The 12889-nt window shown below is 52.0% G+C and overlaps 1 protein-coding gene and 1 pseudogene across 6 annotated transcripts in view; one reads left to right on the forward strand and one right to left on the reverse strand.

Annotated features, from left to right (window-relative positions):
* Window positions 1-5196, forward strand: part of ZNF574 (zinc finger protein 574) — a 13506-nt gene extending 8310 nt beyond the window's left edge. For 3 of the 5 annotated variants that reach the window (XM_011936560.1, XM_011936563.1, XM_011936562.1), the window contains one exon: window positions 2215-5196. In XM_011936560.1, the coding sequence (XP_011791950.1) occupies window positions 2215-4925 (2711 nt within the window). In that variant the 3' untranslated portion in view covers window positions 4926-5196. Of the gene's footprint in view, window positions 1-107; window positions 123-163; window positions 233-2214 lie in introns of those variants that run through there. The other 2 variants (XM_011936564.1, XM_011936565.1) reach the window with 2 other exon arrangements.
* A 6489-nt stretch (window positions 5197-11685) lies between these two features.
* LOC105507857 lies at window positions 11686-12883 on the reverse strand (annotated as a pseudogene). Its single transcript, XR_001001166.1, has one exon. The product of XR_001001166.1 is annotated as an uncharacterized LOC105507857 (transcript).
* Between the last annotated feature and the right edge of the window lie 6 nt (window positions 12884-12889).

Here is a 12889-nt window from a genome sequence, read left to right on the forward strand (position 1 = left end):
GAAGGGGAGGCCTCAGAGCTGTCCCAGAAGGGCTCCGCCGCTCCCTCCCCAGGGTTTGGGGTAAAGGACTTGGTGGTGTGGCAAGTCCAGGACGAGGGGCCTGGAGTCGCGTGCGAGGCTGAGTGAGGAGGGGCGGGGCTTGGGCTGGGGCTTTGGCGGGGCACCTGGGCGGGAAGGGGAGGCCTCAGAGCTGTCCCAGAAGGGCTCCGCCGCTCCCTCCCCAGGGTTTGGGGTAAAGGACTTGGTGGTGTGGCAAGTCCAGGACGAAGGGGCTGGGCCAGTTAGAGGCACTTGGGTGCCCAGTGAGGGGCTTAGGGTGTGAGAAAGATAATTAAGTTAATGGAGGGGGAAAATATCTAGTTCTTCCTGGAAAGAATTGGGGCGGTGAGAGGGGTTTTGGTGTGAAAAGATATTAGGAAATCGATATCCCCAAGGGAGCGGTTTAGAGCTAAGGAGGGGTCCAGTTGTAACGGATGGGGTTAAAATAATGTGAAGAGACCTTAAACCATGTGTCAGGAGGTTGGGTACCCTTGGAATACGTGGAGAGGGGTCTTTGTACAAAGAAGGGTTATGTGTATTTTAAAAGGATGTTTGGGTGTCCCTGGAATGAGCCGGGAAAGGTAGTCTTTTTTAAGTACAGGTAATTAGGCCAAGGTGAAGATGGGATTTGGTTATTGGAAGGCGAGGAAGTAGGGTGGGAGAGATCTGTGTGCTAAAGTGACGAGTGCCTGGGAATTCCTGGAATGAAACTGAGAGGTTGCTAAGACGTTGGGGGTCCGAGTACCCCCAAAGTAGAGGGGCTTGAGTGTGAGGAAGAGGGGTCTGTCTGCTGGAGTAGGGTGGTGATGGAGGTTCTGTATGAGAATAGGAGGTCCGGGTATCCCTAAAGGGGATTTGGGCAGCAGGAGGGGTGTGTGTAGAAGGAGCTTAAGCCGTTGTGAAAGACGGTCTGGATATCCCTGGAATGGGTTAAGAGTGTGTGTGGATCTTTACACAAAGGAGTTATGTTGCTACGAAGAGGAGGGTCTGAGCATCCCTAGAATGAGTTAGGGTGGGTTGGGTCTTCTCGCAAATTAAAAAAGATTGGGTTAATAATGTGAAGGAGGATCTGGATATTCCTGAGATGGATTTGCCGGGGCAGAGGGAGGTCTATTTGCAAGAGAGGCATAGGTTGATATGAAGTGAGGGTATGGGTGTCCCTGAATGAGTGGCTGTGTATTAATAGGAAGGGTTTAAATCAATGGGAAGAGGGGACCTGGGTATCCCAGAGGTGATTAGAATTGTCTATTTGGTCTTGGTACAAAGAAGAGGTGATGAATGTAAAGAGTGGAAAGATACCCTGGAGACAGGAGTTAGGGTGGTGGAAGGGTCTAGGTCTGAAACGGAGGAGTAGGCCTTTGTGAAAATGGGTCTGGGTATTCTGGATAGGGGAGAGAGCCTTGATTTGTAGAAGAGTTTAAGTAATGAAACAGGGCTGGGTATCATGAAGTGGTTAAGGTGGGCAAAGTCTGGGTGTGGAGATGGGTTAGGCCAATGTGAGAAAATCTGATTGGGGGGAAGGGATATAGTTTGACGTGAGGAATCCAGGCACCCGAGGAAGAGTTGGTGGGTAGCAGGGGAGTTGCGTGTGAAGGGGAGGGGTGGCACCGTGTACAGTGCTGAAAGTGGAGTGGTGGGGCATTGGGCAGTTTGAGTGGTCTGGGTGTAAAAAGAAGTCTGAGAACCTGGGAGAAGGAGCAGAGGTCATGGGAGGGGTGTGGCTGGGAGAAACAGGTGGGGAAGGCCTATATGGGGTTTCAGTTGGGTACCTTGGAGAGGAATGGGGTGACGTGAGTTGGTAAGAAAAGAAGTCAGTGGAAGGAGGTCTGAGTGGAGGTTCCCATGTGCTGGGCCTAACTGTGGGACCCACTGTGAGGTGTGGGAGATGAGGGGACTGAACAGGCTACAAGGATCTGGTGGGTGGAATTTGATGCAAGTTGATATAGAGGTGAGACTGGGTAAATTCCTGGGGAAGGGACTGCCTGGGAGATTTTGTGTTTGGTGTTTGTTATGTTGAGGGGAGGAAGGATTATTAGGAGGGAAGCAGAATTTTAAAAATCGAAGGAAGAACTTAGAGGGGGCGTAGATCTAAGGTATTGGGAGTGGAGAGTGATAAAGGGAAGAACTGAGGAATCGGTGACCTAACTGGTTTGTCCCCACTGTCCCCTCTTCCAGCCCAGGGCCTTGCTGCCGCCATGACTGAGGAATCAGAGGAGACAGTCCTGTACATTGAGCACCGCTATGTCTGCTCTGAGTGCAACCAGCTCTTTGGATCCCTGGAAGAGGTGCTCATGCACCAAAACTCCCACGTGCCCCAGCAGCACTTTGAGCTGGTGGGCGTGGCTGACCCTGGAGTCACTGTTGCCACAGACACAGCTTCAGGCACGGGCCTCTATCAGACCCTTGTGCAGGAGAGCCAGTACCAGTGCCTGGAGTGCGGTCAACTGCTAATGTCACCCAGCCAGCTCCTGGAGCACCAGGAGCTGCACCTGAAGATGATGACACCCCAGGAGGCAGTGCCAGCTGAGCCACCACCCAAGGCACCACCCCTGAGCTCCAGCACCATCCACTACGAGTGTGTGGATTGCAAGGCTCTCTTTGCCAGCCAGGAGCTCTGGCTGAACCACCGGCAGACACACCTCCGGGCTACACCCACCAAGGCTCCTGCCCCTGTTGTCCTGGGGTCCCCAGTTGTTCTAGGGCCTCCTGTGGGCCAGGCCCGAGTGGCTGTGGAGCACTCATATCGAAAGGCAGAAGAGGGTGGGGAAGGGGCTACTGTCCCATCTGCCGCTGCCACCACCACTGAGGTGGTGACCGAGGTGGAGCTGCTCCTCTACAAGTGCTCTGAGTGCTCCCAGCTCTTCCAGCTGCCAGCAGATTTCCTGGAGCACCAGGCCACTCACTTCCCTGCTCCTGTCCCCGAGTCTCAGGAGCCTGCCCTGCAGCAGGAGGTGCAGGCTTCGTCACCTGCAGAGGTGCCTGTGTCTCAGCCTGACGCCGCGCCAGCTTCTGACCACAGTTATGAGCTGCGCAATGGTGAAGCCACTGGGCGGGATCGCCGGGGGCGCAGGGCCCGGAGGAACAACAGTGGAGAAGCAGGCGGGGCAGCCACACAGGAGCTCTTCTGCTCAGCCTGTGACCAGCTCTTTCTCTCACCCCACCAGCTACAGCAGCACCTGCGGAGTCACCGGGAGGGCATCTTTAAGTGCCCCCTGTGCAGTCGTGTCTTCCCCAGCCCTTCCAGTCTGGACCAGCACCTTGGAGACCACAGCAGCGAGTCACACTTCCTGTGTGTAGACTGTGGCCTGGCCTTTGGCACAGAGGCCCTCCTCCTGGCCCACCGGCGAGCCCACACCCCGAATCCTCTGCATTCATGTCCATGTGGAAAGACCTTTGTCAACCTTACGAAGTTCCTTTATCACCGGCGTACTCATGGGGTAGGGGGTGTCCCTCTGCCTACAACACCAGTCCCACCAGAGGAACCTGTCATTGGTTTCCCTGAGCCAGCCCCGGCAGAGACTGGAGAGCCAGAGGCCCCAGAGCCCCCTGTGTCTGAGGAGACTTCAGCAGGGCCCGCTGCCCCAGGCACCTACCGCTGCCTCCTGTGCAGCCGTGAATTTGGAAAGGCCTTGCAGCTGACCCGGCACCAACGTTTTGTGCACCGGCTGGAGCGGCGCCATAAATGCAGCATTTGTGGCAAGATGTTCAAGAAGAAGTCTCATGTGCGTAACCACCTGCGCACGCACACAGGGGAGCGGCCCTTCCCCTGCCCTGACTGCTCCAAGCCCTTCAACTCGCCTGCCAACCTGGCCCGCCACCGGCTCACACACACAGGAGAGCGGCCCTATCGGTGTGGGGACTGTGGCAAGGCTTTCACACAGAGCTCTACACTGAGGCAGCACCGCTTGGTGCATGCCCAGCACTTCCCCTACCGCTGCCAGGAATGTGGGGTGCGTTTTCACCGCCCTTACCGCCTGCTCATGCACCGCTACCATCACACAGGTGAATACCCCTACAAGTGTCGTGAGTGCCCCCGCTCCTTCTTGCTGCGCCGGCTGCTGGAGGTGCACCAGCTCGTGGTCCATGCCGGACGCCAGCCCCACCGCTGCCCATCCTGTGGGGCTGCCTTCCCCTCCTCACTGCGGCTCCGGGAGCACCGCTGTGCAGCCGCTGCTGCCCAGGCCCCACGGCGCTTTGAGTGTGGCACCTGTGGCAAGAAAGTGGGCTCAGCTGCTCGGCTGCAGGCACACGAGGCGGCCCATGCGGCTGCTGGGCCTGGAGAGGTCCTGGCTAAGGAGCCCCCTGCCCCTCGAGCCCCACGGGCCACTCGTGTACCAGTTGCCTCTCCAGCAGCCCTTGGAGGCACTGCTACAGCATCCCCTGCAGCCCCTGCCCGCCGCCGGGGTCTAGAGTGCAGCGAGTGCAAGAAGCTGTTCAGCACAGAGACGTCACTGCAGGTGCACCGGCGCATCCACACAGGTGAGCGGCCGTACCCATGTCCAGACTGTGGCAAGGCATTCCGTCAGAGTACCCACCTGAAAGACCACCGGCGCCTGCACACAGGTGAGCGGCCCTTTGCCTGTGAAGTGTGTGGCAAGGCCTTTGCCATCTCCATGCGCCTGGCAGAACATCGCCGCATCCACACAGGCGAACGACCCTACTCCTGCCCTGACTGTGGCAAGAGCTACCGCTCCTTCTCCAACCTCTGGAAGCACCGCAAGACCCATCAGCAGCAGCATCAGGCAGCTGTGCGGCAGCAGCTGGCAGAGGCAGAGGCTGCCGTTGGCCTGGCCGTGATGGAGACTGCTGTGGAGGCGCTGCCCCTCGTGGAAGCCATTGAGATCTACCCTCTGGCTGAGGCCGAGGGGGTCCAGATCAGTGGCTGACTCTGCCCGACTTCCTCTTCAGCACCTCCATGCCCTGTTGCTGAAGGCCCTCCAGCATCCCCTTAAGCATCTGTACATACTGTGTCCCTTCCTCTTCCCATCCCCACCATCTTGTAAGTTCTAAATTGGATTTATTCTCTCCTGAGGTGGGTGCTCTGGGGTCCTTGACACACAAAAAGGTGCCCCCCCCACCTTCCACCTCTTAGCACTGGTGACCCCAAAAATGAAACCATCAATAAAGACTGAGTTGCCAGCAGTGTATAGAGTGGAATTTGGGAGTCATGGGTCTTACCTCTCATAGCTGCGTCACCAGCACCCAGAAGTGGGCCTGGCAGGTAGCAGGGATAGTACAAGCCCAGTAAACATTTGCTGGGCCGAAGAGAATGACCTGGTGTTCGTGGGCATGGCTCTCAAGCAGGGCCTTCACTTTACTGCTAGATGGAGGTAGCATGGCTCTCTTGCCATTAGAGGTCCCTGGCTCTGTAGAAAAGCTCAAGGGTGCTTGTGCTGGTGGCAGGAACTTTCAGAGAAACCAGATTCTAACACCCCTGTCCCTGACTCCTGGCCTGATATGGGCCTTGTCTCCCAAGGCCATCTGATTTTCTCATTGATCCCCAAGAGCAAATGCAGGTAGGCATGATCTCTGGGGCTGTGGAATTAAAGGAGATTCTGAATAATATGTGTCTGGACATAGGAAGCTTCATGAGGGGTGGTGACTTGAATCCCCCTGGAGTTGGACTTTGGCTCAGCCGACAGATTTTTATCGTGAGAGATGGATTGTTGGAATGGCTGGCCAATGTTTGAACATCTCGTTAGTCTCAAGTACTATATAACAATAATATTCACACTGATTAGGTGAGAACATTTTGCAGGGAAGGAATCTCCAGTCAAAAGCATTGAGATGACTTGCCCAAGGTCAGATTCAATCCAGGCAGGGCAGAGCTTGAATTTAAGCCTGATTTCATTTCATTTGGTTTAATCACCCATATGCTTTTCTCTCCATTCTGTTGCCTTCTGCATACTTCAGGGAGGGTGGTGGAGACAAGATAGGAGTATGTGACCGGAGGGATGCTAGGCTGCTGTGTTAGCCTTGCTTCTGAGACCCCCTCTCCCCAGAGATTATTCCAAATCCTTCTGTTGAACTTTTTCCTTTTATTTATTTATTTTTTCGAGATGGAGTCTGCTCTGCTGCGCAGGCTGGAGTGCAATGGTGTGGTCTTGGCTTACTGCAACCTCCATCTCCCAGGTTCAAGTGTTTCTCCTGCCTCAGCCTCCCAAGTGGCTCGGGTTACAGGCACATGACACCACACCTGGCTAATTTTTGTATTTTTAGTAGAGGTGGGTTTTCACCATGTTGGTCAGACTGGTTTCCAACTCCCCACCTCAGGTGATCCACCTGCCTCAGCCTCCCAAAGTGCTGGGATTATAGGCATGAGCCACCGCGTCTGGCCTAAAACAAAACAAATTCTAATAATCTTGTAAAATAAATAACATTTGAAAAGTTAATGTATTAGGGTTCTGTTTATACAAAAAAATACATAGTAGGTTATGTGTATGTGTATCCTACCTGTTATATGTATATAAATTATATGATAGATACAGTAAACATTGATATATATATGATTTTTATTTCACTTTTTATAGACATATAAACATACATTTTAATGTTTATATACATATAGTTCCAAATCCTAGGATTTTTTTTAAATTAGGTTCTGGGATACATGTGCAAAACGTGCAGGTTTGTTACATAGTTATACACATGCCATGGTAGTTTGCTGCACCCATCATCTACATTAGGTATTTCTCCTAATGTTATCCCTCCCTAGCCCCCCTACCCTCTGACAGGCCCTAGTGTGTGATGCTCACCTCCCTGTGTCCATGTGTTCTCATTGTTCAACTCCCACTTATGAGTGAGAACATGTGATGTTTGATTTTCTGTTCCTGTGTTAGGTTTTATTTTTATCTTTTTATTAGAAATGGGATCTTGCTATGTTGGCCAGGCTGGTCTCAAACTCCTGGCCTCAAGGGATCATCCCATTTTGGCCTCCGAAAGTGCTGGGATTAGAGGCATGAGGCACAACACCTGGCCTGGTTTTTTTGTTGTTTTTTTTTTTTTTCTATTTTTCAGAGTCTCGCTTTGTGACCCAGGCTGGAATGCAGTTGCATGATCACGGCTCACTGCAGCCTCAACCTCCTGGGCTCAAGTGATCCTTCTGCCTCAGCCTCCCAAGTAGCTGGAACTACATACAGGCGAGCACCACCACTTCTGCCTAATTTATTTTGTAGAGATGGGGTCTTGGGTTCTGTGTGGTTCTGACTGTGCCACCTTGAAGATGGGCCTGAAGCTAATGATCTTCCTCCATGTACTATTCTTATGCCTCATCCCTGCTGACTTGTTTGGAGAGTTGAGGAGCTTTGCGTTTTTTCAGTCTTGCCAAAACACTGCAATGCTAACACTTGTCTTACTACATATGAAACCTATCTTTCACTCATACTTTTCCTGTGCCTCGATTCCCACAGTCCTCACTATCGAATTTGCAGGATCCCAGCACCTGTGTGCCAAGCATACATTAGAGGATGGAACAGTGTTGAGGAAACCCAACAGCCCCCTTTTTTTCCCCCCTGAGATAGAGTCTCACTCTGTCACCCAGGCTAGAGTGTAGTGGCATGATCTCGGCTCACTGCAACCTCTACCTCCCAACTTCAAGTGATTCTTGTGCCTCAGCTGCCCGAGTAGCTGGGATTACAGGCATGCACCACCACGCCCGGCTAATTTTTGTATTTTTAGCAAAATGGGGCTTTACCATGTTGGGCAGGCTAGTCTTGAACCCCTGGCCTCAAGTGATTCGCCAGCCTGGGCCTCCCAAAATCCTGGGAGTATAGGCGTGAGCCACCGCACCCAGTCTTACAGTGCGTTTTCATTAATACCACTTCTACCTTTCAGTGGTGAGGTCTTAGGGATCAGTCCATGGCCTGATGGCCTGCAGAAGCTGTTGCTACCGCCGAATGACAGATGGGCACAATAATTTGAGTAAGAGTTAATGTTGCTCTAAAAAGGAAGGGGGTTGGTGTGTACATTGTACCACCAGAAAACTTCAAAATCAACTCTGGTTGGTTGGTTTGAGATAGGGTCTCGCTCTCTCACCACCCAGGCTGGAGTGCAGTGGTACTATCATAGCTCACTGCAGCCTTGGCCTCCCGGGCTCAAGAGCGCCACCTCAGCCTCCCAAGTAGCTAGGACCACAGATGTACACCATTATGCCCAGTTAATTTTGTTCAATTTTTTTTTTTTTTTGAGATGGAGTCTCGCTCTGTCATCCAGGCTGGAGTGCAGTGGCACAGTCTCTGCTCACTGCAATCTCCACTTCCCAGGTTCAAGCGATTCTTCTGCCTCAGCCTCCCAAGTAGCTGCCCGCTGCCACGCCTTGGCTAATTTTTGTATTTTTAGTAGAGACGGGGTGTCACCGTGTTGGCCAGGCTGATCTCAAATTCCTGACCTCAGGTGATCCGCCTGCCTCAGCCTCCCAAAGTGTTGGGATTACAGGCGTGAGCTACCGCACCTAGCGTTTTGTTTTGTTTTTTGCATTTTTTTGGTGATGTGAAAAAATGACATGTAACTCTTCTGTTAATTTATTTGACTATTTGTGAGGTTGAAACTTTTTAATGTGTTAATTGAAACTCTGGTTTTGAAGAGTCTCTTTAGTCCTCTGAGGAATGGAAATGGGGAGGTACTTGCTGGTTTCCTGGCTTTCTCATAGCTCTCATTTATTGAAGACAGTGTGCTGGAGCCCAGTCCTAAGCACTTTACTTAGACCATCATCCTACAACCTTGTGAGGTAGGTATTGTCCCTAATTTACAGTGAGGACACAGAAACTCACATATTGAAGGTCATAGAATGGCAGAATTGAGATTTGAATTTGGAAATAGGAATTCATCCTGAATTCAAAGACGGTTCTTTGGCAAGAACATTTGTGCAGGTTTTACTTCCAAACATTCACTATTTTTAAACATTTATTTATTATTATTATTTTTTAAACAAGGTCTCTGTTACCCATACTGGAGTGCAGTGGCATGATCACGGTTCATTGCGGCCTCGACATCCCGGGCTCAAGCGATCCTCCCACCTCAGTCTCCCAAGTAGCTAGGACTAGACAACAGGAATACGCCATGATGCCCAGTTGAGTTTTCGGGCTTTTTTAGAGAAGAGTTCTCACTCTGTTGCCCAGACTGTGAACATTCACTATTGGAACAGAAGTAAAGCCCTCCCCTCCCCACCATACAGATCTCCAACCCCACACCCTGATGTCTTCACCACTCTTCCCAGGACAGAGAGGAGACCAAGGGAGAGCAGGCATCATTTCTCTCTGTACAGTTTTTAATTTTTTATTTTTTGATGTTTGTTGTTCAGATGAATGACACACTCAAGTTACAAAAATGGGGCCTTAAAAGAAGCACATTGTACAATGAACAAGCAGATTGGAGTTAAGAACACTGAAACGCTAACCCGCTACCACGAGAAGAGACAGGGAGGGGGTACGGGAAGGGAAGGAAGGGGCTACCAACACAGGGGTCAGACGGAACTGAAAGGGAGGCTAACTTGGTGAGGATGGAGGAAAGACAGGTCTACTCTGGGGCTGATTTCTGGATGCCAGTTCTTGGGCACCCTTGCCTTATACTTGCCACCCCCTCCAACTTCACCCACCCCCATTCCAACCTGGTCATTCTGGGCGGGAGACACCCACACCAGAACGGGCTGCGCCAATCAGGTCTTTACGAGGTAGGGTGGTCACCTTGCCCTAGTGCAGCCCTGGATTTGGAAGGTGATGGTGGCAGCAGTGGGACAAGAGGCCAGAAGGGAGTTGATCAAAGTTCAGGCCCCTGCTCTTCCCAAAGACTCCTTGCTCTTTCCCCACCCCACCATGATCCAAAGGCCCTCTATGAGTTGCCGAGAGAGGCCCCCAGTCACCCTGCAATTATATAAATAAATAAATACTGAGCCCCTGGGTTTGGGGGACAGGTTGGGAGAGGGGCAGCAAGGATAGAGGACAGGAAAGAGAGGAAGGGGAGGGAGGCAAAAGGGAGGGGTCACAGACATAGTAAATAGTCGTCTCCATCCCAGCAACACTTCTCTCTGGATTTTTCTCTCCTTTTCTTGTTTGTTTAACAAGGAGCTAACAATTCAAGGACAAATACTTAAAAATATACATTATTTTTTCTTTGTTTCCGCCTTTGTCATCGTCGTCTTGCTTTGGAGACTGCTGAGGTCAAAGTTTAAACCGCATGAAGGACCTGCGGCTTGGAGTTTTTGTGTATTTTTTTTTTATTTTTATTTTTAAATTTTTTTCACTTTTTTTTTCCAACGTATAAAAAGGTAGCGGAGTTGTCTGTGGGTTTTTTTTTTTTTTTAAATGGTTAAATCTTTGGTTTGTTTCTTTTTTCTCTTGGAGGCCTTTATCTCTCGCACTTGCCTTTCCCACTCAGAGACCAGTGGGGGCCCGCGTGTCTCAATCTTGCTGTCTGTCTCACTCTCTCTCTCACTCAGGTCCCCCTACCCTGGGCTAGAGGAAGAGAGAGGCACCCTGGTATTCGGGTGGGTTAGAAAAACTAGTCAGGTCAAGAGGTCACCCTGACTTGGCTAGTCCCTCGCCAAATCTCCCCAGGGCTTGGAGAGCCCATCATGGCCTTCTCCAGGGAGATGGGTAGAAAACTCATATCCTTCCCCTCCTCCTGATCTCAGCCCCAACTCCTACTGGGGCTTGGGTTCCCCATCCCTACCCACCCCAACACACACACACCCACCCCACCCCCCAGAAGAGAACAGAGAGAGGTGGTTTAGTTACTGGCATCAGTTTTTTTTTTTTTTTTGGCACAATGAAAAGGCCTACCATTAGGGTAGACCCAGTCTCTGTCCCTCCCTTAAGTAGGAGGTCAAGGTTGGGGAGAAGAGAAATTCAGAGGGCTCCCCACTGCTCCAATCCACTCATCTCTCCTCTCTTTCTAGCCCAGGCCCTCAGCTCCCAACCTCGGCCATCTAACCTAGCCCATAGCCTAGCCTGGGGTTTCCCTCCCCATCCCCCACATAAAGCTCCCCTGCCCTCCAACTCTCTCGCTCACACACAGACACACGGACACAGGCTCTGTACAGACCACAAAATAAAAACGATGAGATAGTTTTGTTTCCCGGAGTCGAGACGGGGGACCAGAGTGGAAGGGGCAGATGGGGGTGGGGGGCATGAATTCCCCCATCATCTTCCCAACCCTGGCTCCCTCCAGCCCCCCAGCCCCTTGCCCTGGCTGGCCCCCAGCCAACGATATTTGGTTTCCTTTTTTTAACATTAAAGTTCTATGAGGTATTTGGTGCCTTATCTCGAGTCCTCGGGGGAGGGGGGCCCAGGGGGGAGACCTGGGGCTCACCTGCCCCTCCCTCCCTCCTACCCCCTTCCCAATATTTGGTTTCACAGCTGTAGTTAAAGCTTGGGATTTGGTTATTTTTCCCCCTCCCAGGAATTTTCTTTTTTCTTGTTTTTCTTTTCCTAGGTGTGAGGGTTGGATGGGGAGGGTCCCCAGCACCCCTGGCTGCACAGGGGTCCCTCCACCAACGTCAGGGCATCTGCCCCATCCCTGCCCCCTGCTCCTCCTCTTCTCTTTGCCCCACTACCCCATACTGGGGTGGGGAGAGGTCCCAGGTGGTGGGACTTGATGGGGAGGAAGCAGGATGAAGTGGGTGGTGGTGAGTCCTGGATTTTCTTTCCTTTTTTTTTTTTTTCCTTTTTGGTCTAGAATCATAGTTTTTGTTTGAGTCATCTCCACCATGCCTTCCATGCTGCCTGTCTTCTCGGAGGGGGTTTTTGGTTGTAATTCCTTTCATTTTGCTCTGCTCAAATGTCCTTCCTATTTGGTCAGGAGCCCTTGGCCCCCTCTCCACCCTTGGGCTGGGGCCCAAGCCCTCTTGCCAGTCCCTTCTCTCTTCAGGAAATAAACATGGACAAACTCAGAGGTAGGGTAAGGGCAGGGAGTCATTCAGCGGAGATGCTTACATTCCGGCGAGGATGGGTCAACAAGGTGCCAGGCCCCATCGTGCCAGGGGTGGGAGGGGCGGCTACTCCACCACTGCCCAGACAAGGCACCCGGAGGCCCCTGCAATGGCCGAGTCTCTGCTGCCTCCGTGGCCCAGCCCAACAGTTTCATTTCCCGGGTGGGAGAAGGGAGACAAGGAAAAAAGAGAACGCTGAGGCCTGGGGCTCCATCTGCCTCTCCTTGGAGTGTCCGGCAGAAAGTGGAAGCTGCCCAGGCCAAAGCCCTGTGGTCTCAGGGCTCTCCCCTCTCTCTGCTCCTGCCCAGCGAGGGGCGGGGGCCACAGTGTGGCTGTCAGGCCCCACCCTGATTTCAATGGCTCGTGTCCTTCACTGCAACACTTTGGTTTGAGGAGAGACACAGAAAGAACAAGATTATGAGAGGAGAGAGGAGAGCAAAGGGAGAGGGAGGAGAGAGGAAGGAGGGAGAAGAGAGGAATGAGAGGAGGAGAGAGGACAGACAAAAGAGAACCGAAAAAGAAATCAAAGGAGGAATCAAACCACCGGAAAGTTGTTAAGTTTTCCTTCATCTGTTCTTTTTGCTTTCTTACTCCCTTTTTTCCTGTCTTTCTTTTTTTAAAGCTTTTTCAGTTGATCTGGGGGGGGGAGTTTGGGGTTCTTCACCCCTGTCCCTGACACCCTCTCTCAGCCCCACCCACCTGCTTCTATCTGCCCTGGCCGAGGGACAGGCCCTGCCCTAGCTGCCCCCTCCGGCTTTCCCAAAGACGACGTCCATGAGGTATTTGTGAAGAGAAAGAAGCATCCGTCCTTCTGTCCGCCTTGGGGAACAAGGGCCACCGGTGCAGGGGCTTGGCTCCACCTCGCGGTTCCGTCTTATTCTTGAAGAGTCCTCATCTTCTTTCCCTTTTTTATATATATATATATAT

The sequence above is a fragment of the Colobus angolensis genome, unplaced genomic scaffold (genome assembly GCF_000951035.1).
Source record: "Colobus angolensis palliatus isolate OR3802 unplaced genomic scaffold, Cang.pa_1.0 Scaffold154, whole genome shotgun sequence".
NCBI lineage: Eukaryota > Metazoa > Chordata > Mammalia > Primates > Cercopithecidae > Colobus > Colobus angolensis.